At 33.8% G+C, this 25,639-nt stretch overlaps 2 protein-coding genes, 1 long non-coding RNA gene and 1 pseudogene across 3 annotated transcripts; 2 read left to right on the top strand and 2 right to left on the bottom strand.

Moving 5' to 3' along the window:
* The first annotated feature begins 289 nt into the window (after positions 1–289).
* LOC124454929 (angiopoietin-related protein 7-like) lies at positions 290–2,713 on the top strand. Its single transcript, XM_047005682.1, has 4 exons — positions 290–425; positions 550–666; positions 835–930; positions 2,502–2,713. The coding sequence occupies exons 1-4, from the start codon at positions 290–292 to the stop codon at positions 2,711–2,713; spliced, it is 561 nt and encodes a 186-aa protein (XP_046861638.1).
* A 1,552-nt stretch (positions 2,714–4,265) lies between these two features.
* LOC124454646 lies at positions 4,266–16,119 on the top strand (annotated as a pseudogene).
* LOC124454647 lies at positions 11,377–12,024 on the bottom strand. The gene is made up of 2 exons (XR_006951552.1): positions 11,807–12,024; positions 11,377–11,705 (listed from the first exon to the last, which is right to left on the bottom strand). It is a non-coding gene; the product is annotated as an uncharacterized LOC124454647 (long non-coding RNA).
* A 3,413-nt stretch (positions 16,120–19,532) lies between the features above and the next one.
* LOC124454928 lies at positions 19,533–21,196 on the bottom strand. Its single transcript, XM_047005680.1, has 3 exons — positions 20,693–21,196; positions 20,123–20,173; positions 19,533–19,550 (listed from the first exon to the last, which is right to left on the bottom strand). Exons 1-3 carry the CDS (start codon positions 21,005–21,007, stop codon positions 19,533–19,535), a joined length of 384 nt encoding a protein of 127 aa, XP_046861636.1. The 5' UTR covers positions 21,008–21,196.
* Between the last annotated feature and the right edge of the window lie 4,443 nt (positions 21,197–25,639).

The following is a 25,639-nucleotide window of genomic DNA, read 5'->3' as shown; positions in this document are numbered from 1 at the left end:
GAGATTAACAAATGAAAAGGAAGATGATTTAAAAGATTTCTATTCAACATTCAGCCATGACATGAAACGCACCTTGAAATCCGATAAAAACAATGCAACTTTGAAATCACAAATTGCAGCAATAGACGGACAAATAAAAACACTTCAAACATATCACAAAAATTTACAGACGGAGAAAAAACATCTACAAACATTTAAGTTAATTCTTAAACACAAAATCAATAGGACAGAAGTACAAAAATATACACTAGTGAAACTACAACAAAAAATTAAGAAAGTCGAATTGAAAATGATTGATCTGTCGTCACAAATGAAAAAACTTGATGCACAAAGGGCAACATTACAAACGGAGTTGAAAAGTCTTGAAAAACAAATGAAAACACTTTACATGGAAATTAAAAAACTTACAAATATCTCGGAAAAAGGTAAGAATGATTTTAAAAAAAGAAAAGACACTTATAGATTCGAGTAAGGAGTAATATTTGTTCAATTAAAACAATATCTTTCATTTAATTTCTTTGTGTTAGTTAATATTTTTATAACCATCAGGGAAAGACTGCGCAGATCTTTACAGAAAAAGTATAAGACACAATGGAATATACAAAATAGATCCGGATGGTAAAGGATACTTTAAAGTCTTCTGTGACATGACGTCATCTGGTGGTGGTTAGACTGTAATTCAAAGACATATAAAAAATAGAAATACAGACTTTTATCTGGGTTGGGCGGAGTATAAATGTGGCTTTGGTAATCTTGAATCCGAATTCTGGCTTGGATTGGACAAGATACATCGACTAACATCTACGAAGAAAAATAAACTTCGAATTGATCTAGTAAACACGTCAGGCACTAAAAAATACGCTGAATATGAAGATTTTGTTGTAAAGAATGAAAATTCTAAGTATCAATTAAGTATTGGAAATTACACAGGTAAGAAAATATTGAAGAAAATGAGTGTTTGTGATAGCAAATTGCGTTGACAGATTGTACCTTAGGGCCAGTTTATATGAGACGGGCCAGCCCGTTTATGCCGGCTAGGTAGCTTTGCCAAGATGTTGCCTTGTATATTCTTTTACAATTTTTTTTGAAATTGTGTTCATATGAAGAGCAGGTAAGTCCGGCTTAACGACATCCGCTTGAAGGAAGCGAGACCTCGCTTCTAAAGGGCTCATATAACTGCATTGAGCGGGCCAGCCCGACTGAACTGGGCTGGAAGCGATGAGACTGCGCATGCTCTTGTCTTATTTGGTTAGTATTAGGCTGCGCATGCTCTTGTCTTATTAGGTTAATATAGCAAAACTTTTAAAACAACAATGTGCAATTGAAAATAAGTTTAAAAAATTCCATGTTATACAACTACAATAGTCGGTTGAACTCACTGGTAGCAATCAGATTGTTGAATGTCTGAGTCTAAGCTTAATTTAATTTTCCCACAAACTACATTATTTGTGGGCAGAAATTAAATACAACATTTCAGCTTAGCCAGCCCGCCTCATATGAATGCAAATACAAATTGGCCAAGCAAAGTAGATAGCCCGGGCTAAGTGGACTGGCCCGTCTCTTATTAACAAACCCAAAGGGGTAAAGAAATGTATCGTCTGAATTGTCAACCGCAAGAAAGACAATATACAATGCATTCGACTTTACATTTAGACAATATACAATGCATTAGCAAGATAATTTTGAAGAGAAGGATATTCAGTAACTTTAAAGACAAGTTTTATTCCTCAAAAAGATTATAATTATCTGAATATTATCTATAAGCACATCTCGTATTTTTACGGCCCATCTAAAACGTTGCATATTACTTGTGTCGAACGCATTTAAAAGAAAAGAAAATGCAATAAAATTAATCATCTATGCATTCGGCTCATGTAAATGCAACATTTGAAATAGGCCTAAGCACTTTTGCTTGCCTTTGCTTTTGTTTTTCCTATGTGCAATCCGGAAAGAGTATAGCGCAAAATGATTAGTTTAGTTGTAATTTTTAATGATATGAAAAGATGTTTTCTTGCAAAGCATGCAAAAATAAAAGCCTGCAGCAAGAAATTTATAAAATAACAAATGTATAATTCGTCCTCTGATTGGTCGATGCGTGTGCTTGAATCAGGCAATATAAAGACGGAAATTTAAATTGCTGTGAGTTAATTTTAAACATGTCTGAGAATGAAGATCATTTGTTGTTACTTCATATAACAATTTCTTTTGAAGTGTTGGAGCGCCGTATCTAAAGACTTGGGAATGTTCTTTAGTAAAAAAGCTGTGTAAATAACTCACAAAGCTTTTCTTTACTCTCTTTCTGTTCCTGTGAGTTTGATTCAAGCCAACAACGAAAAAAACTGTTTAGCAAATACTCTTAATATAATATATATGCATCATTAAATGCATGGAATGTTGCATATAAAGTTTATTGTGAATAATGACAGAATGATCTGAACAGTTTCTTGTACGTTTTTAAAATACAAATCACCAGAAACTATAGAACTATTTCTACTTTTCAGGAACTGCTTTGGATGCATTATCCTATCACAATAACATGAAGTTTTCAACCAAAGATTCAGATAATGATAAAAGTGGTAGTGGAAATTGCGCTACTTCCTACACAGGTGCTTGGTGGTATAATGCATGTGATCAGTCTAACCTAAATGGTAAAAATCTTGGTTGGCTTAATTTTAATAACGTGAAAACCAGTGAAATGAAAATCAAACCATGAAGAATTTCATAAATATTTATGATTTCATGACAATGATCAATATCAATGTCAATACGTCATGTAATATGTCTTAAGCATTTACGCTCGTTGTTTACTATGAGAAAATGTGCAAAAAATTGTCATAGCTAGAAGTCAAAAAAACTGTAATCATTTCATGAAATAATAAAAAATATTGTTTCAATCAACGATATTGATGAAATATGAGTTTCTAACATGTTAATCTAAATGAAGCTGATGTAATTAAATCATACTCAAAACGACTGCCGCTTTTTGAGTTTGTAATGTGACTGTTTTCGTCTTCGTGGGCATGAAGTGAGTTTTAAATTATTAATGCTTACACAGTTACACGTTTAAAAGCATTTAACTAGTGCTATTGTGGGCATCAGCCATCTTATGCGAGCCACATTGTTGGATAAGTCCCTGGAGGTTGGTTGCAATTCAAGAATATAAAACCTTAAAACAAAACCACAATCGCAATATCCACATCGCATTTAACTGCATTACAAGAGCAATATATGTGGTGCTTTAACATGATCTCAAAGAACAATCTCACGAAAGTTCGAATGACAATGAGTTGATTGTGTTTGAACTAAGTGGACGCTGAATTCACATGTCTCTGTTTCTATGAATGTTTCTTCAAATGCCATCAACAGGAGCAATGTGTTGGCTTCAATTTCTGATTTGATGTAAAAGATCTTGAGATAAACTGCCAAATTAGCAACAGAACAAAAACCAGAAATATAGAGAAACAAGCCTTCACAGGAAAATGGACTTTTTATCAAATCTATGTACCGACAAGAAGAAAGAAATTGCTTCTTCACCAAGAAAATAAAACACTCACAGGTATAAGAATAAACTGAATAAGAATACGTTTTGTCATAGATTAATCAACTGAATATTCCTGCTCATTTTTGTTTGGAAGCATGTTGAACAGTTCATATGGACAAAGCTCGAATTCCATATTAAATATCAGAAACATAATCCGGTGTTAATGTTAGACAATACATCATTGCCCTTCAGTGAAAGCATCCCGCTTTCCACTGGAAAAGAATGAATGATGTTAAACATAGATTGTTACATGCATCCCGCTTGCCGATATGTATAAGTATAATCACAAGGTCTATAAGTATAATCAGATCAGGATTAGATAATATGTTATGAAGTAGGATGTAGAGATACATAAAAGATCTTATATAGTTTTGTTTTAAATGACTCTTTCATTCAAAAGCACTTTCCTTTCATATTTATCATTGAAATTCGCTTCGCTTCCCGCCAGAATCATACTTGGTTATTAATTTGAATTATTGTATTTTTTCAGAAAAGCTAATGTCAAGAGTAGTGTACAAGGCTTCACTTTACTCTGAAGATGACTTCCGCTAAGATTGTCGAAACGTCAGTCAACATCAGCATCAAAACTCCTTCTCAGGACTCTACTAACCTGGACGATCTACATCTACAAACATCTAAGAAAATTTATATGTTGTTGCACATGACGTATTTCATTAAACCAAATTACCGCTGGTCTCAATTGACTAATGAAGGCGCGGCTATCTAGTCTTTCTCTCTTTCTTTACCACGTAGAAGTTATGGTGATATTTATATAGTTTGTTTTAAATCCTTTTATATCTTCATTGCTTTGAAACGTCGTTCTTATAGACCTCTCTTATATGTCAATGTAATACCTTTTTTACTCAATTCGTGTCATATTTCTCTCTTTAATATTATACTTAACAAGCTTTTTTATTTTATGGTAAACGGCTCGGTTGAAAAAGACTCGAAAGCTTCGAGGACACGTTAGCCATGGTCATGGTCGAATAGGTAAGTATTGAATGGTTGTTGAAAACTTTTAAATAAATATTTTCGCAGCATTTTGTTTTCTTAAAGCTTTAAGCTAGAGTAGAAATGAACTTAGATCGGTTGATTTTCTGCTGTTATTAATTTTCCCTGTGAAAGTCTTAGCTATTTTCATTTACCTACCACCCACTGCAAAGGTAGAATTGCTTACGAAAATGGGAATATGCGAGTTCTAAGTTTTATTAATGTAATTCAAAAACATTACAAACAATATATATTTTATTCATGTTCCAGTGAAATGTTGTAGATTGTGAAAATGTTATTGACTTGGCACATTGTCGCTTTATTTTTGTCTCAAGGCTAGCCTAGATTTAAATGTGTTGAAGATAATAAATTTTGATGGTCTTTAAAATATCAGAATCAACTGTAACTATTATTTAATAACTCTGAGGAGGATTATGATGGGCAGTATTCATTCATTCTTGACATGTTTAAGAAATTGTTTTGACATCTTAACTCGGACTGTACATAAACCATGGTGTAAGACCAGCTGTTAAAATCACTTAAATATATTAACTATGGATTTATTTTTTCTGCAAAACCAGGCATAATGTTTTTGCACAATTATAGTCTTGAACACCAAGGTGCTTGTAAAATGATCAGAAAAAATAGAATGTGTTCAAAACTTTTAATTGTCATTGTTTATATGAATGTGCGGCCTGATCCTACCTGCTGTCTTATTATTGTTTGCTATTTTTTACGTAAACAATAGTACTCATACAAGGTTTTAATGCCATTTCTAATCAAACAATGTGGAAACTCAAAATCTGTCCATTGAGAGTTGTAATTATCCCAGAAGATGAGATGTGAGGGAGATTTCAAACATTTAAATCCATGATCAACTGATTGCTTATACGTAATTGACCTTGACGTCAAACTCTTAAGACCAATTCACTGAGGTTACATAATTTACCATGATACTATTTACGATCAAGGTAGACTCATTATTAGGTCTAGGTTGAATCCAAATCTTTTGTACATTGAAATATATATCTAAAAATCAAAATACTTTATGAAATGTCTTATTGAAATTTTCTATCATTTTGATGTTATATTTGTATTTTGAATTAAAAACTAGCTGTTGTAATGTATTCAGACATACCATGGATTTGCTATGGGACACATCAAATTTAGGACTAGGTTTTTGTCTTATAATAAATTATTTACCATATATACTCATTAACTAAAGATTTTTATAAAATAAACACAATAAAGTGTGTGGTCAAAGCCTTGTTTCCATTATCCTGTGCAAACTGATCTGAGCTCAATCAATCAAAGAGAATTATTCTAATCAATCATGAATACATTTTAGAGCAAAATTAAAACGCTTGTTCAAAAATTTTCAGTCGCATTATTCTTATTTTATAAAAGAAATAAAAATCTTTTTTCATGTTTACACTGGCTTATGCAAACCTCAGAGACGTTTGTTAGAAATCTCAACATTCAGTCTTGGGCTTGCACTGATATGCTCTCAAGTTCTCCTAAAGATCTCCTCGGTTTGCAAAAGCCTGTGCATAGATATTGTGTATCATAAATTTCTTTGCATGTTTGTAAATGTAGATCGTCCAGGTTGGTATAGTCCTGAGAAGGACTGTTTTTGTTGTTGTTGACTGGCGTTTTGACAACCTTAGCGGTAGTCATCTTCAGAGTCAACAACAACAAAAACAGTCCTTCTCAGGACTATACCAACCTAGACGATCTACATGTACATTCATGTAACGATACTCCCAGGTTCAGATTTCTTTATGTATCAGATGTTTGTACATTTCCATACATGTTGTTTACATATTTAGTCAATAGAAATTTCAAATGTCAACAATCAGTCATTCTATATGTTGACATATGTTGTAAAAATTTATTTCATTTTTTATGTAAGGTAAACATCGTAAACATCCTGGTGGCCGTGGTAATGCTGGTGATTTAACACATCATAGAATTAACTTTGATAAATAGTAAGTGGAAGTTTTGGTAAAAGATCATTTACTTACAAGCCATTAAAAGTGTCTATGTCCCCTACAAGCCATTAAAAGTGTCTATGTGCCCCAGAAAACAATGTATTTAGATAGAGTGGGTGATTTAAGATCATTTGCAATGCACTTTATCGGACAAAAATTTGATCTTTCTTGAATTTTTTCGGCCTCAAAGTTGACCGTGAGATGCTGAGACTGGGTCTAGTTCACTGAACGTGACGTACATTGGTGAGCATGCTGCTTTTGAACGCTATAGAACTATAGTTTTAATTCAATAACAAAGTGCGCGATTTGATAATTTATGAAATTTTCATTTCAATTTTCGCGAAGACCGATGTCGTCCAGTGTTTCCGACATTAATTTAGATAGTGAGGTTCGTTAGACTTTCTTTATATTGGATTATATTACGGAGGTTGAAGGCAGTTCTGTTCAATAACGCGCATCTCAATCACTAAAAAATTCGCTCAACACAAGTGTAGTATAAATAAATTCCCTCGACTTCGCTACAAATGTCAATATAAACTATAGCGTTAAAAACGGCGTGTACTCCAACGTTCGTCATGTGCGGTGAACTAGACCCAGCCAGTCACAGCACCTCACGGTCAAACACGAAAAAGCCAAATTTGAGACCCATAAAGTCGAGAAAGATCAAATTTTTGTCTTATTATATATTTTGAATAGTTTGTCATCTCTCGACTGTCTCTTTAATGTGCATATATCTATGGGGCGCCGTTTGTAAAAAAATTAAACACACAAAACATTTATGTTTCTAATGCAATTTAATTTGTATTTTGACTTGCAGGCATCAAAATTGTTGCAATTTATTAAATGACAAGTGCAATTGCATTGTCATTTATTAAATCACAAGTGCATTGTTTTTGCGATTTATTAAATCGCAAGTCCAATGTCATTGCCATTTATTAAATCGCAAGTGCTATGTCATTGCGATTTATTAAATAGCAAGCGCAATGTCATTGTTATTTAATAAATCGCAAGTGCTATGTCATTGCGATTTATTAAATAGCAAGCGCAATGTCATTGTTATTTAATAAATCGCAAGTGCTATGTCATTGCGATTTAAAACAGGCTTAGCCTGTTTTGCCTGAATATTGGGTCGATAATTAATTGGCGGGAGAAATTCAACATGGAGGACAACGAACAGTTAACGAGAGTTATTTCGGAGGCAGTTACTAACGCAATTCGACAAGCGAGCAACGAGTCGTCGGGAAATTCCAGCGAGCAACTTAATCAGGTATTTATCCCTTTTTCTCAGCACTTTTTCATCACAATAATGGTACACAGCGATGTTTGTTTGTTGAAATGCTTTGACGAGGGGCTGTCTCAGCCTGTCTATCTTTAGACTGTCTACTTATACATATAAAAATGATGTTGAATAAAAAATTGAGGGTCATCGCCATTGCTGGTGATTTCCCTTAGATTATTATAGAAATTCATTTTAAAAAGTCAAACTTCTGGAAACCGAATATTTGTCCTTGACTTCTCATTAGGAAAAAGTATTCTTGACTTGCAACCATTCTCTTGAGATTTGCAAAACAATGTTGCTCGCCCACGCCTGCTGGTGCCAACAATAACTCTGATAAAATATTCTTTTGTATCAGACCATTAACATGGATGAATTGCACGTCAAGATTCTGGGGTTATTGTGCTAACCCAGACGTCTCGTTACCTTGATCACAATTATTTCAAATATTGACACTGGAGTAGCAATATGACAGTCTAAAATTATTATTTTAAACTGACAAGTTGATCGCTTTCAAAGTAATTCAAGAGATTTTGAAATTGACAGGTATACGTACGCACACAACATACATTAATTTTATTTCATTTCGATTGGGATGGCGAAAGTACTGCCTCACAATAACGAGCATTATCGTATCTTTTTTTGGAATCTCGACGCAAGTCTCTTTAAACAATAGCTAACAGCTCAATTTTATCTTCCTAGTTATTATGTCGTTGGCTTACATGTAACATATAATAGAAAGCCATAATAGTGTTTTAATGATGTGTTTAGAAGATAACTTCGAAGATAACAAAAATCTTGTTTTATGTGAGATGCATACACATAACATTAATATTCCTAGTATTTTATTTTGAAATAGAAATTGTATGAAAATAGATGTTTAGAAACTTATTTTGTCATTTCATAGTGTGCATGCTCCTGGTAGACCTAGCAAGAATATCCCGAGAGAGTATTTAGAAAATTTGCTATCAGTAAAGACACCTATCAGTGAAATAGCTCGATTATTGGCTGTTTCCCGGCCAACAGTATATGCTGCAATACAAGCATACAATATTCCTTACGAGGGACGATTTTCAAATCATTCAAACGACGAGTTACGTTGTTCTGTTGTAGCAATCAAACTAGGTCACCCAAATGCTGGTGAGGTGATGGTACAAGGTCACTTGCGCGCCAAAGGTGTTAACGTTCAAAGAAACCGAATCAGAAGTATCATTAAAGAAGTAGATCCTCGTGGTGTTGAAACACGTAGTAGCTTACGAATTCGCCGACGACGTTACTCTGTGCCATGCCCAAATTACCTGTGGCACATTGATGGCTATCATAAACTAATACGTTGGAAGTTTGTGCTGCATCATGGCATTGATGGCTTTAGCCGATTGGTTACATTTGGCAAGTTTTCAAACAATAACCGCGCATCTACGGTCTTGGATCTATTTAACAAAGCAGTCGAGAAGTATGGCCAGCCATTAAAAATACGCACCGACTATGGGGGTGAAAATGTTCAAATATGGAGGAATATGGTAGACGTGCATGGCTCGTCATCCCAATCTGTTATTGTTGGCAGCTCTGTACACAACCAGCGAATCCACAACAGAACTGTAAACGAGCAAGTTATTAATGTTTTCAAACAAAAGTTTTACAATTTGGAAAATCAAGGGTTGTTGGACCCGTCGAACAGTACCGATTTGTACTGTCTTCACTACATCTTTTTGCCAAGGTTAAACAAAGCGCTATTGGAGTTCATCGCAGCACATAACAATCATAATATCTCAACAGAAGAAAATTGCTCACCAGTACAACTGTTTTACAGATATCGCCATCGTACCACTCTACAATTTGAAAGATTTAATGCAGGGGGTCAGGTGCATGGACTGAGTGCAGGACAACTTTTGGAGATGAACGATAACCCATATGTAGATGTTTCTTCTAATGAAAATGTTCTCGATGAACATGGTTTTCATCAACTTTTGCAAACAGTTGAACCGTTATCTACTGAAGATGGAGAAATCCTGTATCAAAGAGCTATTCAGTTTGTTGGTGAATACTTACTTAACGTTAATGACTACAACTTACATATAAACCATTCAAATTAATTAAACGTAAAAGTATTGTAAAAAACACTTGAGATTGTTTTTAAAATCTGCAACAACCTAAACTTGTTAATTGAACAACATAACACACAGCTGCACTGTACTCATTAATCTTCAAGCTTTCCCAAAACTGGGCGAATTTAATACTCAAAAATCAAAGCTTGTCTTGAATGTGGAATACTCGCTGTGTCCTAACGGTAAATAAAGAACCGGAACACATGTATTTGCTTTCGGAAATTTTACTTCTGTGAATTCAAGGGAAGGCTCATTGTCGAATCCAAGAGGAGGTGGGCAGTATGCCCCAGTTGCAAAAATAAATACTTGAGTCAGGCTTGCCTCGGCGTCCCCATCTTAAATTGAATGAGAACAATAAAATGAAACTAAGAAAAGCAAACAGTAACTAGAGAGGTTTGTTGCTCCAAACAGAAAAATTGATATCAGAATATTGTTGAAATCACGCTAAATATTGGTTCATTTTACCTACCCATGCAATCCTGTAAGTAATCTCGAAAATATACAACAGCCTCTTCTTGTGAAAATCGAATATTTGATCCTTCTTCGTCGTAATTAGGAATGAACAGAAGATCAACCAGTTGCGCATCTAATTTACTCATTTCGCCCATGAAAAATACTTCTCTAAATTTTTCAGGATATCGTTGAATCGATTCCAAAACGCCAAATGTTTCAAGTCCTTCTTTAAGCTCATTGAGAAGAAACTGCACAGAATCCAATAGAGCATGTTGGACCAACAACGTACAGATTTGGGTTTTCTCATTTACATCTGACACAAAAGGAGAGCTCCCTGGGCTTCTAACATGTTCTTTAAAACGTTGTCTTCAAGTATTTTGTTGATGTCATCAACACTACTGGCATCACTAATCTGAAAATCAAGAAAACAACTTTATTGAAAGAAAAATGGAACGTAAAAATATCTTTAATACGTAATAAAGTTTTGTCCAAGTCAAGTAATGATATATCTAAATCATCTCAACAAACCAGGGTAAGTTTTTCACGAAGTTCTATGTCTGCAATATCTTCCATACATGTTTGTCTGCAATTTCCATTAACTGCAATAGCGTTATACAGCGACCTGCTGAAGAAATTCCCTGCAGGTCCACCGTGCACAAGCGACCAGGCAATAATTTTTCCTGCAAGAATGTAATATCCCTTACTTCGAGCTAAATAAGATAGAAAATAGAAACTTTCAACTAACATTCACATGCATCATTAGTATATCAAATTACATAAAATTATTAATTCAATACGAAACCATAACTTCGCTTGATCGATTCCCTGTTCTCACCCGTGGCATTTTTGAAAAGAACGCAATTGTCCTCAGGACCACAAAATATCCCAGCTTCAAGATTCACAGCGCGGAGCAATAGCCTAAAGTATTCTCTGCGCGGTCCTCCTGCATCTACAGCACCCTCATTGCCTCCATGGCTATCAGCAAATGTAATTGACACTGCAGCTTTTGGATTGAATTTCTTCTTGTTTAAATGACGACAAGAGTCGACCCATATTTGGCTACGACGAACATTTATGAATGATCTAGACTCCTCGTCAATTTCCTTTGCAGAAATATCTGACAATATCGACTGTAAGGATACATATTCCTCACTGAAAAATACCCACAAAATGGCCATCGTTTAAAGTGTGTTCCACCAAATCAAACTGGAGGACAATTAAGCATTCGATACAAATTACTTTATTTTGACCAATTATCTTACTTTCTCTCAGCCTGTGACGTTTCAACAAGCTCGACCTCATCGTCTGAAATAATGATTTCTTTTTCTATGATCATATGTTCATAATTGCTGAAAAAGTATTGAAAAAGACAATAATGAGCAAATCAACTGAATGTGCTTTTCCATCAATAAGGAAAATTATTTGTGACACGTAGTTAATATGTGACTACCTTACTCTTGGAGTACAATTCAATTCTTCACTTATACTGCTTTTCGAGTCATTTACAGTAATTTGTTCTTTTACAGGGTTTTCTTCATTTTCAAGCCTCTTGTCATTTACCAAATTTTCACCTCCAGGAGTGAAATCATTTTCAGACTCTGAATGCGAGATCTAAAAATATAATTATCTTTCATGTTATAATAACAACGACTGTAGCACATTGTTAGAAGTTGGCAATTCACATCTTCACAAATACATTTATTTTAACTTAACACTAGCTACCTTCCTAGTTTTACCTGTTTATAACTAAAAGTACTCACAGCTGATTAAAAGATAAAAAGATGAAAGGTCTCTACTTTAAATGCGATTTCTAATTTATTTGGAAAATTTTGTTTTACTCTCCCTTGCATTTGCAAAAATCAAATCAAAAAGCCAAGTTTTAGACTGTGAAATTACACATAAATATGTTGTTGCAATCCTACAAATTCATACCCAAGACAATCTCGTTTTTGTAAACTTACAAAGTTATTAATAGTTGATTGTTGTATTTTCATTTTGAGGGGGGGTTGTTCAGCTGCCACATACAACGTATCCCTCAAGCAGATAGACAAAACCTCTTTTGCATTCCAATGAAACAAGGTGGAGGTTCTGGGAATACAAAGCTTCTTTGCACCAGGAAGAGTGCTATATAAAAGTAATAATAAAAAAATTTAACTTATTAAACGTACATTCTAGTACCTTTTTTAACAGACCTGTGACAAAAAATGCAACAAATGATTTAATTTATACTGTGCGACAAAATTCCACAAAACAGCATAATTCACATGAACAAACCTTAAATACTGGAATGTGAACATGGGGCTGCTATCATTTTCAAAAAGCTCACGAAGCAAACTATAAATTTCAGCGTTCATTTGATTTTCATTCCACGTGGACTCAAATGTCATTTTTGCCATCATGCCGTTTTCAACTAATTTTGTCCTGGCTTCACCCCTTGGAATTGGTATATTCATACCAATCACAGGGGGCAAGCAAAAAACATTTTTCGTGTGTGTTTTAGGCCTTGGAAAAATATTCGACTGTCGTCTTTTCCGGCTTGATGTTGCTGTGGCTGATGGTAACCCACCAAAAGAACTTGGCAGCTGTAGTGTATTTCTATGTCTTCTTCGACTCTGAAATAGAGCAAGAAAAAAACAACTAAAAAATCAGCCAAATAAATCAATGAATTTTAAAAAACACTTGAGAAAAACGACGATTTTTTTGAAAGCAAACATGTTTCGACATTATCAGAATGCCATCTTCAGTACAGAATGGTTAGTGTTAAGTAATATGATACGTAATATGATATGAATAAATTAATTACAATGAATAGGATTATGATTTAGTTACAAAATTATAAAATATTTACAAAAAAGGAAAGAAAAATAAGTATTAAGAACTTATAACAAAAAATATTATTATAAAGTAAATATAGTGTTGTAGTGGTGAACTTGGATATTTAAATCGGGATTAGTTTTATTAATGTGTAGAGCTTCCTTGATTTTGAGTGAGAAAGTGGATTGATCAGTGTCGATGATTTTAAAACAGGAAGGTGAGAATTTGTTTTTACATGAAGGAGAGGCTTGAAGATGTTTGTAGATAGTGGAGTTTGTGTCTGTGTGAGTATGTTCCTTTATCCTGGTAGATAATTGGCGAGAAGTTTCACCAATATAGCGGGAATTACATCCCGCACATGAAAATTGATAAACTACCATAGATTTGGAAAGTTCGGGAAGTGGGTCTTTAAACGAAAATAAAGATTTTATTTTAAAAGGTGTGAAAATAAGTTTAACGTCAATGTCAGTGCAGTAGCGTTTAATGATTTGTGTGAGTTTGCGTTAAAATTGCTGCTAATTTGAAATTATGGTAAATCAATGAATTTTTAGAAAATACTCGATTCTCAGAGTATTTCATATGTAAGAAGAGTTTTGTGAGAGGGAAAATTGTTATTGAGAAATTATATGAGTATGACCATGTGCTTTTCAATTCTTTTGGCTAAAATTATTATCTGAACAAAGCGTATTGTGATGAAAAAGTGCTGATAAAAAGGGATAAATACCTGATTAAGTTGCTCGCTGGAATTTCCCGACGACTCGTTGCTCGCTTGTCGAATTGCGTTAGCAACTGCCTCCGAAATAACTCTCGTTAACTGTTCGTTGTCCTCCATGTTGAATTTCTCCCGCCAATTAATTATCGACCCAATTTTCAGGCAAAACAGGCTAAGCCTGTTTTAAATCGCAATGACATAGCACTTGCGATTTATTAAATAACAATGACATTGCGCTTGCTATTTAATAAATCGCAATGACAACTGCGATTTATTAAAAATGACATTGCGCGCTATTTAATAAATCGCAATGACATAGCACTTGCGATTTAATAAATCGCAATGACATAGCACTTGCGATATAATAAATCACAAATAAATTGCACTTGCGATATATTAAATGGCAATGATATTGGACTTGCGATTTAATAAATCGCAAAAACAATGCACTTGTGATTTAATAAATGACAATGCAATTGCATGATTGTCTCTTTAATGTGCATATATCAGAGTCAGGGAAATAAAGATCTTATTTCAGTGGAGGAAATTGTGTCCGAAGAGATGTGTTTTTTAAAAGGTTTTCTTTGATTATTGACTCAATCGATGTCGTCGAATTTTTCACAAATCTTAATTAAAATTGTAGTTTTTTAAGAAGATTTGTTATAACGGCTTTATTCCTAACTATAATTCTGTATAATGAAAGCTATACCGTCAATGCACGTGTTCTACTTTGTACGTAATTTCCAGCGTTTGGTCATCTACGCAAAAAGTCCATGATGACAAAATTTTCGACCTAAAAAGTATATTACAAGTGTTCTTGAAATGGATTTATTTACACTCCTTATTTCCCTCACCCTGATACGTATACAGGCATTTTTATACGCGAGCTGTATTTCTCAATAATATCTTTCTTGTTTGTCTTCAGAATTTTGTAATCTTCTTTTTCAATGTTTTTAGCCATCCTGGTTATTTTGGCAAATTTGGAATGCGATATTCTCATTTAACAAGGAATAAATATCATTGTCCAACAATCAACTTGGACAAAATTTGATCAGTAGTCAGAGACCAAACTAGAGAATATTACAAAGACAAGAAAGATGGTCCTGCACCTGTCATTGATGTTGTCAGAGCTGTAAGTGTTGACGGTTTTCTTCTAGAGGATTAGCTAAGAACAAATCGTTTATTTCATTGGTCTATTTGGCGTCTTATCCCAACACAATAATTTGTCTTAACAAAAATCGTACAAATAGGCAAACACAATATGAAATAACTTAAATGCTGTACTATATACAGCACCGAATTTACTGAATTCATTTTCATATTTCTAAATCATCGAGGCTTAAGCACCAGTGAATTGCAAATGATAAAATTGCTGATAGTATAGTAGATTCATGATGCATAGTGTTTATCATTTTATTTTGTCAAATAAAAACAATGAAACGCGTGCAGTGATTGGTCTAAAGCTGTTTTTGCATTAGCCTGTGCAGAACACATCTGAGCTCGACCAATCAAAACAATTATTCGGTCAAAGACAATTTGCAAATCGATCACGAATACATTTTAGAGGAAAAATTAAAATGTTTGTCTTTCGCATTATTTTATTTTTAAAGAAATAAAAGATGTTTTTCGTGTTTGCACTGGCTTATGCAAACCTCGGAGACGTTTGTGAGAACTTCGAGCATGTGCAACCCTCGACCTTCGGTCTCGGGCTTGCACTGATCAACTCTCGAGTTCTCCCAAAGGTCAAATGTCTCCTCGGTTTGCATAAGCCTGTGCAAACACAGTAAACATCTTTTATTTCTTAAATGTAAAAACATTGTTACACGACTGTTTCACATTTAACTGTTTTGTTTACATGTTCCTCAACCAATTTATGTTCAAAATTCATTGTGTTATACTTCTGTAGAATTTTTTATTTGAAGTTTTATAAACATACTATTCGGAAAAATTTTGTTGTTTATAATTATTTTATTTCTAGGGCTATTTCAAAGTACTTGGAAAAGGTCTGCTGCCCAAACAACCAGTAATTGTAAAGGCCAAATTTTTTAGCCGCAAGGCTGAAGAAAAAATTAAAGAAGTTGGCGGAGCCTGCATTCTGGTGGCGTGATTTAAATAAATTATTCATTACAACTTTTGTCTTTGTTTTTATTTAATGCGAATCGTGTAGAGTGCATTTTCTGCTTGTGTTTGTCGTAATTTGCATTAAACTATCAATTTTTAAAGAAAGGGTAAGCGAATGAAAGCTGAGTGGTGTCCAAAGGAATGCATTGTTAAATGCCTTTTTTCCACATAACATAAAAGTTTCTGCATTTCCCCCCCCCCACTTTATCTTCATTGCGAATGGGCTCATAAACGTCACTGGTTATCGCTTCTTTTTTCAGAATTAGCGTCTACTTTGTGACATTCCTTAATAAATTCAAACGTGAACTAATCTTATCTAAACACGTCACTTGACTTGGTTTCACTCGGTTCGTACAAGAGCATTATACTAAAGTTCCTTAACATTTCTACGTGTGTCGACGTTTTTAAGTCTTACTTTTTCATCGTGGTCTTCTTGTCAATGATGGCTCAGATACGATCGTTTTGTCGACATTATTTAACCTGCAACTTGCGACATTTTATAGAGAAACGTTTTTGGTGATGTTTTAAAATATTTAGGTTTTACTTTCCTACAATTTGGCACATGGAACAATTTTCCACAATATTATTCTAAATGTTTCCATATTTCCTTCATTATTTTATCCCTTCCATTTTATCCCATCCATTATTTCTCCATTCCATGTTTTATCCCCACATCTTTTTTATCCCCATCCATTGTTTTATCCCCATCCTTGTTTTATCCATCCATTTTTATCCCCATCCTTGTTTTATCCATCCATGTTTTATCCCCACATCCATGTTTTATCCCCACATCCTTATTTATCCACATCCGTGTTTCCATCCATTATTTATCCATCCATGTTTTATCCATCATCCGTGTTTTATCCATCCATCCATTTTATCCCCACATCCTTGTTTTATCCACATCCATTGTTTTATCCCCATCCGTGTTTTATCCCTCATCCGTGTTTTATCCATCATCCGTGTTTATCCTTCGATCCATTTTATCCCCATCCATTTATCCATCCGTGTTATCCATCCATTTATCCATCCATTGTTTATCCCCCATCCATTTTATCCATCCATTTATCCATCCATCCGTTTTATCCATCCATCCATTTTTATCCATCATCCATTTTTATCCCCATCCATTTTATCCATCCATTTTTATCCATCCATGTTTTATCCTCCGTTTTATCTCCATCCGTTGTTTCCATCCTTCCATTTCCATCCGTTTATCCTCACATCCTTGTTTTATCCCCACATCCGTGTTTTATCCCCACATCCTTGTTTTATCCTCTCATCTGTATCCGTGCCATCCGCATCCGCGTTTTATCTCAACCCATATTAAATTTTAGTATCAGTAATAAAGCATCCGGTTCAGAACTTCAAATTTTATTGGTCATCTTTCATTATTGTCCAAAATTAAGTGGTTTTGCCGCTACGGTAAGTAATTAGCAAGCGAAGCAATAAACAAATCACGAATGTGCATGCATAACAACAAAATAACCTTACACATTTACACGAACGATAAATTTAACTCTAAAAGCACTTTTAAAAGGCTCTTTTAAAAGCACTTTGCTGGGCTTTAATATTTATATTAAAAATTCGCTTTCCGCCCGGTATGTCCCTGGTCACAATTCTGAAGAAACGCTATAATAATGGAGCACTTGAAGCTTTTCGTAAATTCCAACGTCTGGATTTAAAACTTGGCAAAGCCAAACTGGACCTTCAATTTTTGAAAGCTTGTAAGAACAGCTCAGTAATACCACGATTCCTGTGGTTCAAGGTTGCCAATCGTCGTTTACGGAACTCCAGCGCCTATCGCCAATGACGCTTCTAAATAAATTAAACTCTAAATCAAAACTAAAATTTTCAAAAATTCAATCATATAGCTAAACAGTTTGTGGTTGTCTTTATGAATTATAGAATCTCGTAATGCATCAAAGAGTTGACATAGAGGCTTTACCATATGTTGACGAAAGCGCGTCGGAAAAAGAAAGATACGCATGTGCATTAACTTTATGTCAAAAGTACCAGAGATCCATTTGCTCGCTTTAATCTGCAGTAGTTTTTCTGACGCAATACTTTGTATATAGTTATGTTTCATTTGTTCATATTAACTCACTTTGTTCATTGCTTTGAGAATGTCTTATGATAAAAACAAAGCTTCATGACCTGTTAACATTCTGTAATAAACATATATTACTTTTCTCTCTCTATTTATGGCTGTTTTAACACATTATATACCGGGCTTTAATATTTATATTTCAATTACGATTCCCGCCTGGCTCATTGATCCTGGTGTGTTTACAGATTTTAACTCCTCTTAAGTCCAACTTAACAATTTTGTCTTCCTTTCACCTCTTAAACTGGTTATACCGGTCACAAACCCGGGACTGTACAAACTCAACGACTGTGAGTTGAAGGAATATAGTAAGAAAGAATATAGCAAATGGTTTTAGTATGATTGCATGCTATAGTTTAATTCACGCCTTGTACATTTTGTCGCAATTTAAATAATTTTCGTTATTTGCTTCATGTATTATAAGAAAATGAACGAAAGAAGATGACAGGTGTCATTTTATGTTATTCATGAAATACTAAACCTAATGATTGAGGAAGCTATAATTCTTCAGGTTGAAGGATTTTTCTCAGCTGTGGGTGTTACTTTGTTGTTTTTCATGATCACTGTGGAGTTTGAAAACCTGTTTTTCACCTTATGAGTTATGCCTGCATTTTTGTTAAACACTCTTATACTATATCTTTTTAATGAAATTTTATTCCTCAACGCATTCTATTAAACATAAGTTCTATGTATTTTAAGATCATAAAACTTGAAGAATGACATAATTTTTTCTTTAAAAATGCCTTTCTCTTTTTTAGTGATATATTGCTTTTACGCTTCACCTGTTGTTTGTTATTTGCACTTTCATCTACGTCTTACATTGAAATTGACGTGTGTTTTTCATTAAGCTTATTTATTGTAATGATGACATGTATAATCAAAACAGCACGTCATTGTCCTGTAAAAGCTTTTAATTTCAGTCCATGCTTTGAAGTAAAGATATTTTTCGCGCATTAACGCTAACATCATACAGCTAGCGAGAATCATAGCTTGATGCCATATTGCAGAGAAAGCTGCAATATGGCATCACGCTAGCGTGGATGCGTTGTAAACTGCCATTCGCACTGATTAGGTAAGCAATTACTGCGATACGAGGAAGTCGATCTGCCTCAACTCATGAACATGCTTTAAATATTGACCTAGGTTATTGGGAAAGTTGTCTTTACATTTGACTGTCACTTTATCATGGATATTTTTAAACACTGATTTTAGTCATATTTGATTTAGTTTTTTAACATTTATATTTGTAATAGATAATAATGATCATACAGCTAAATATCGCTTAAAGAACCCATTATGTTGCTCAAGCCAAAATTAATCTTAAACCACAAAACAAAACAGAACTCTGCATGTAAAACTGTCAAATAATTTTAAAATGAGGTTCCTTGCAAAAGTTTTTAAACTAGAAACGTTTTTAGCTAATTAATACAGACCAGGTGGCTTATCAATTATAAACAAAAATATGTGAAACGAAGACGTATTCGAGTACTTTAATAATTTATAGCTCAGTTTTACCTTAATGGGTTGTCTATCACATGGGATATAGCTAAATATCTCTACAAGCTTAAAAAATATCTGTACAAGCTTACACATCTTGAAATTAAAGAAAAATTGGCATTTATGGCCTGTCTGATTCTTAGTTATGGAAATTTTATTAAGAAAGGATTATACGACCAATTCTCAACAATCTCAGACAACTTAACATTCTTATCGAATAACAACTCAAATCTTTGCTCTAAATTTACTTCTATTTATACGAATGGTTTCGTGCGTAGCAAATTAAAGTTTTCGTGCAAAATGTGACTTAAATTAAATAGGAAATTCCACGTAAATAAATAGTAAACTATAAGTTCATCGTTTACGTTAAGGAAACTACACCTAAATTCTATGGACGAAAGGCTATATTCATTGGTGAATATATTCATTGAATATATATTGAATATATATTGGTGAATATATTGGTGAATATATATATTGGCGAATATATTCATTGGTGAGGACGAAACATTAACAATTTCTTTACCAGTAGAACAACTGCATAGCGATGATGCTAAATCTGGCTCCTAAAATGAAAAATTATTCAATTAGTAATTCCAACACAACACCGTTACAAGGGAGACTGGTTCGTTTCCTAACAGAAAATTTTAAAATAATGGATCTTAAAAAAATCCTCATTTAAAACAAAATTCAACTTTTTTTTCCAAAACAATTGTCTCGTGACGGTTCAAAACTCGAAGCAAAATCCCCATAAACTGCATATATATATTTTCAATATATTTTTGCATGTGACAAAAAGAGAACAAACTAAAAATCAATGGAGGAGGGGCACTTGTAAAAAGTTACTCGTTCACAATTCATTTCTGCCAAACATAGGACAAAAAAACGACGGGTAAGGAAGAAGCGGGATAAGTCCCGATACAACACATCAATATTTCAAAGTTTCATTAACGACAGGTAAGGAAGAAACGGGGTAAGTCCCCATACAACACATCAATGTTTTCAAAGTTTCATTATATGCTATCGACAAAACATAAAGATGAATCTTTAGAGTCTACAGAAAGTAATATCAAAATTTTTCCAACCTCTTTCACAACAGAACAGTCATATTCAGGAGAAAGATTAGATTTTTCAATTTTAATCTTTAAACCAGCGGATTCGCGTAACTCGGATTCAACAAAAGTAGGTAGAGGGGATTGTATGGGTGAAACAAGGGTTTTGCTGGAAAGTACAGGACTAGGAGATGGAGTTGATGAGGACTGTGAAAGATCAGGGGAGGGTCGGGGTAAATTGGGAGAGGATGATTGATTGTTGACAGTTGATATTGAGGGTGCTGATGCAGAACGTTCACGTGCTTGAGGTGTAGGTAAATTATCTCGTCGTAAGATACTACTTAGCATGTTATTTAAATTGACTGTCGGTTAGCTGAAAATGTTAAAACACTAACAGTTAGTTACACAAACATCAAAGTAGAATTTCTACTTGTCCTTATCGCAGTGACGTGCGTAGCCAGCCCGCAAAGTTGGTTGTGCCATGTAAATTTCAGAACATTAACACTTCATTAGAGATTTACTGTTTTTGTAGTGAGTGAAGACCTAAATATTTTACACAACAGGAACAAACTTTACGCAACTGGAACAATTAAAAGTAATTATCCCCTCAGAAGACTGATATCGTTGAAGTTGTCTTGTAGAGACAGTTAACACTTCAAATGATTCGTTTTCTATTAGAAAAAAGACTATAACGCTTTCTTTCTTACAACACTTTCTTATAACGCTTTAATAAAACACTTTCTTATAACGCTTTCTTTTCCATAACGCTTTCTTTTCCATAACGCTTTCTTAAAACACTTTCTTATTACGCTTTATTTCTTATAGTTATAAAACTATGAAACTATATATAAAATTATATAACTAGATAACTAAATAACTATATAACTAATTAAAAATAAAATAAACCACGAATTGCTTCATCGAAATTTATTCCCTACAGAACTGTTTCGTAGATCGTGACTAAAACACCACACGAGTACATACGAGTACATACGAGTGACATACGAGTACATACAACATGTACATATACAGTAACATACGAGTACATACAGTGACATACGACTATTTTCTGGTCAACAAATGAGAAACAACACAATTTCTTCAATACATTGATATTTGCGTTTATTTTTCCTTGTATTTGTGTGGACTTTGGGGCAACCATTTGATGGATTTAAATGCTGAAAAGGTATTTTACTTTCATACTACATTCATTTGTATGTTTTAGTTGAATTTGTTATAGATATTTTGTCGATGCGATTTGCCAGTATTTGAGCGCTTTTTGACACACTTTCACCTAGGAAATACATATTTATGAAAGCGATTAAATAAACAACGTATAAATAATGCTTTCAAAACGTGCTATATGAAATAAATGTACATTATATATATTTGAATTAAATGAGAGTTGCACTGTGTTACGTATATATATCATATTATGCGTACAATTTCAGCTTACTTTTAATGTTTTTAAAGTTCTAGCTGATATAATTCAGTCTTTTAACTGCAAAATCAGTATCTTAAAGACCAAAATGAATGTATAATCGCTTTCATAAATATGTATTTCCTGGGTGAAAGTGTGTCAAAAAGCGCTCAAATACTGGCAAATCGCATCTACAAAATATCTATAACAAATTCAACTAAAACATACAAATGAATGTAGTATGAAAGTAAAATACCTTTTCAGCATTTAAATCCATCAAATGGTTGCCCCAAAGTCCACACAAATACAAGGAAAAATAAACGCAAATATCAATGTATTGAAGAAATTGTGTTGTTTCTCATTTGTTGACCAGAAAATAGTCGTATGTCACTCGTATGTACTCGTATGTTACTCGTATGTACTTGTATGTTACTCGTATGTACTCGTATGTCACTCGTATGTACTCGTATGTTACTTGTATGTACTCGTATGTACTCGTGTGGTGTTTTAGTCACGATCCTGTTTCGTATAGCAGTTGTTTAACTTGCCACACTCGCCAGGAGAATAAATATAGCACTATATAAACGATATAACTATATATAAAATTATATTAAAACACTTTCCAATCTTATTTAAGAAAGCGTTATAGAGGTGATCAGGTTCGTCAAATGAAAAAAACAACGTAACATTTGATCAACTAATTTAATTTTTTATAAGGTTCTAGTTCTGGTTCTGGTGTGTGTTTCAAAATTCAAACTTTTTAAAAAAACGTCAGACAAGACAGACAAATGGCGCCAAGTAAGAATTTCATGAATGTCCGACAAACCGCAACGTGTCAATTATTTATGAAAGAGGCGTGTCGACATAATGTTTTGCATTTTTTATCAATCAACACTACATTGGCACATTGCCCATGAAAACACCAATCGTTTTTATTATTCAACCACAATGTTTTCTTTGTTGTAAAGATTGGCAATCATGAAACATTGTAGTCTTGTTCCTGAACTAAACGATTGAAATAGCACAACTGAATGTAAGTAGTATCAATAAAGGTTTATTATTAGTGACTAACGTAATATTATTACACAAAATGAGAAAAAACAGCATCTTTTATAAATTAAGGATTATTTTATAAATTTTTTATATTTAATGTAACTTTTTTCTTTCAAGTAAAATGGAAATTTTTTGAAAGACGATCTGAGCTTCACCTTGATTGACCACTTATTTCTATACCTTGGAAGTGAGTAGCTATATATAGGTTGCAATTAAGATTTTTCGTCTTAATCCATATCCAAATCAAATGGTATTAAATCCATGGTTTATAGTATAGATTATTTGTCATAGATGGTCTAAGCACTCGTATTTGTACACTATCTTGCTTATTGTCAAAGAAACGAATTTGTCCCAATATTTTTTACATTAAAGGCTGCAGTGAAGTCAAATGCCTTTAAATAATCTTTTCCACATTAGTTGGTATATTTTTGCTATTTTTCATGATGTTTTTAATAACAGTAAGAAAGTTTTTTGTAGTTCTCTAAAGAAGCATTGACTTTTTCATGTATTTTGAGAAACACTTGTATATTGTGTTGATTCAAAAAGAAAAATCGTTTTCCCTTTTGCACAATGAAAGCCTTAATTGTCATGCTCAGTTTTTATGGGTAGTTAACATGCGCTAAGTTGTAAGTTATACTAAGAAAAATAAGGCATATTCCATTCTTTTATCTTCTATAAAAATATAATGGACTATGATTAAGAGGTAAGCCCAATAATTATATATTTTAAAGCTTGCATTTTTTAAATAAATTTGTAGCATCAAGGTTTTTCTATTGAAGACGTTTCTTTGTCGAGACACATAAGACATCTACAACAGTCTTAGATACAACAAGCTAAATGAATAATCTAATTAAAAAATTACATTGTATTAAATTACATGACAGGATTGACAGGAATAGTGTTTAATTTGACCCATAAGAAAATAATGAAAGATATACGTACATGAAACTATCACATGATCAGTGACGTAGCAAACCCGCAAGTTTCTTCTTGCCATGTAAACATTTTGTTGTTCATAATACTATGAATTTTTAATAAAACGAATGATGCTGATGATAAAAAAATAAGTATCATGAATAATAAAGTAAATGGTTTGAACCCGGGAGTATCGTTATCTGTTTGTAAATGATTATCGTCCAGGTTAATAAAGTCCTGAGAAGGACTGTTTTTGATGTTGTTGACTGACGTTTCGACAACCTTAGCGGTAGTCATCTTCAGAGTCAAATGAGGTTAGCCGTATTTGTTGTCTGGTTCTTACGTCATTGTATTGTTATTGGCAGAAATGTGCAGGAAATGTGTATTGTCATTGTGGATTAGTGTGAAGTGAAATATTTTATTTTTAGTTGTGATGTGTGATTTAGGTGTGACGTTTTAGTTGTAGTGTGTGGGTGTCAATTGTGTATTGTCATTGTGAATTAGTTTGAAGTGTAATGTTTTAGTTGATCGTTTGTTTGTATTGTGAATAAGTCGTTTGTAAGGTGCCGGTAATTGCTGTGATCTGTTCAGGGGTTTGTTCCAAGTTGGTATACCAACTTTCTAATGTAAGCTGTTGTCTATAGTCAGTACTGTAAGTGATGCACTTTGCCGAGTCCCAGTCAATGTTGTGCTTTGTGATTCGGTGATGTTCGGCAATGTGATTAGTTTTGTCTTGTTTCTTAGTAGCTCGTTTGTGCTCAGTAAGTCTTATGTTTAAGTTCCTGCCAGTTTCCCCGATATAGGAGGCGTGGCAGTCAGACAGTTTATTTTGTAAACTGCACCTTGTCGTTCGTTGGTTGTTCTTTGTCCTTTATGCTCGTTAGTACTTGTCGTAATGTTGTGATTGGTTTATGTGCGACACGTATGTTGTATGGTCGTAAGATACGCGAGATAGTCTCAGACGTACCTTTGATGTAAGGTATCGTTGCTGTTGTCACTGAGTTGTTCGTTTCGTTGGGTTCGTTGGGTTTGTAAGTGTTGCGTTTGATAAAGTCAGAGTTATAGTTGTTTTGTCAAAACACGTTTGAGATAGTTGTTTTCGTTTTGTAGAGCGTCCGGTGAATCACATATGATTTGTGCACGTCTTGTTAATGTTCTGATTGTGGTGGCTTTGTGTGATGTAGGGTTGTAAGATGATTGGTCTAGTAGTCGATCAGTATGTGTTGGCTTGCGATAAACTGTTGTTCCTGTTTTGATTGTCATGTTTTACAAACAGTCGAGAAAAGGAAGAGTTCCGTTTTCTTCGACATCTTTAATTAATTGTAACTGTTCTGTTTGTTGATGTGAGTATGGAGTCATCAATCTCGTCTGCATGTAGTGCTGTGATTGTGTCATCTACGTAGCTAGAATAAAAAAGGTAGTGATGCATGTTTGTAGAGTGGTGTTCCTCTATAGATTGCATTACAATTTCAGCAACTACAACAGAAGGCGAGGCCATTGCTGTCCCGTGTAATTGTTTGTAGTGTGTTCTTTTGTATTGAAGCAAGTCGAGGTGAGGCAGGCTCTAGTAACTCCATAATGTCTCTTCTGTC

The sequence above is a fragment of the Xenia sp. Carnegie-2017 genome, unplaced genomic scaffold, assembly GCF_021976095.1.
Source record: "Xenia sp. Carnegie-2017 unplaced genomic scaffold, XeniaSp_v1 HiC_scaffold_3, whole genome shotgun sequence".
Classification (NCBI taxonomy): domain Eukaryota; kingdom Metazoa; phylum Cnidaria; class Anthozoa; order Malacalcyonacea; family Xeniidae; genus Xenia; species Xenia sp. Carnegie-2017.
The sequence above is the reverse complement of the archived record's forward strand: the minus strand, read 5'-3'. Positions and strand labels throughout refer to the sequence as shown.

Bases quoted from the DNA above. Each gene is read 5' to 3' on its own strand.
- LOC124454928 (XM_047005680.1), bottom strand. From the start codon at position 21,007: ATGCTAAGTAGTATCTTACGACGAGATAATTTACCTACACCTCAAGCA. The intron at 20,174-20,692 runs GTTGGAAAAATT...TTTTCATTTTAG, and splicing joins ACTGTTCTGTTGTGAAAGAG to GAGCCAGATTTAGCATCATC.
- LOC124454929 (XM_047005682.1), top strand. From the start codon at position 290: ATGATTGATCTGTCGTCACAAATGAAAAAACTTGATGCACAAAGGGCA. The intron at 426-549 runs GTAAGAATGATT...TATAACCATCAG, and splicing joins TACAAATATCTCGGAAAAAG to GGAAAGACTGCGCAGATCTT. The intron at 931-2,501 runs GTAAGAAAATAT...TCTACTTTTCAG, and splicing joins AAGTATTGGAAATTACACAG to GAACTGCTTTGGATGCATTA.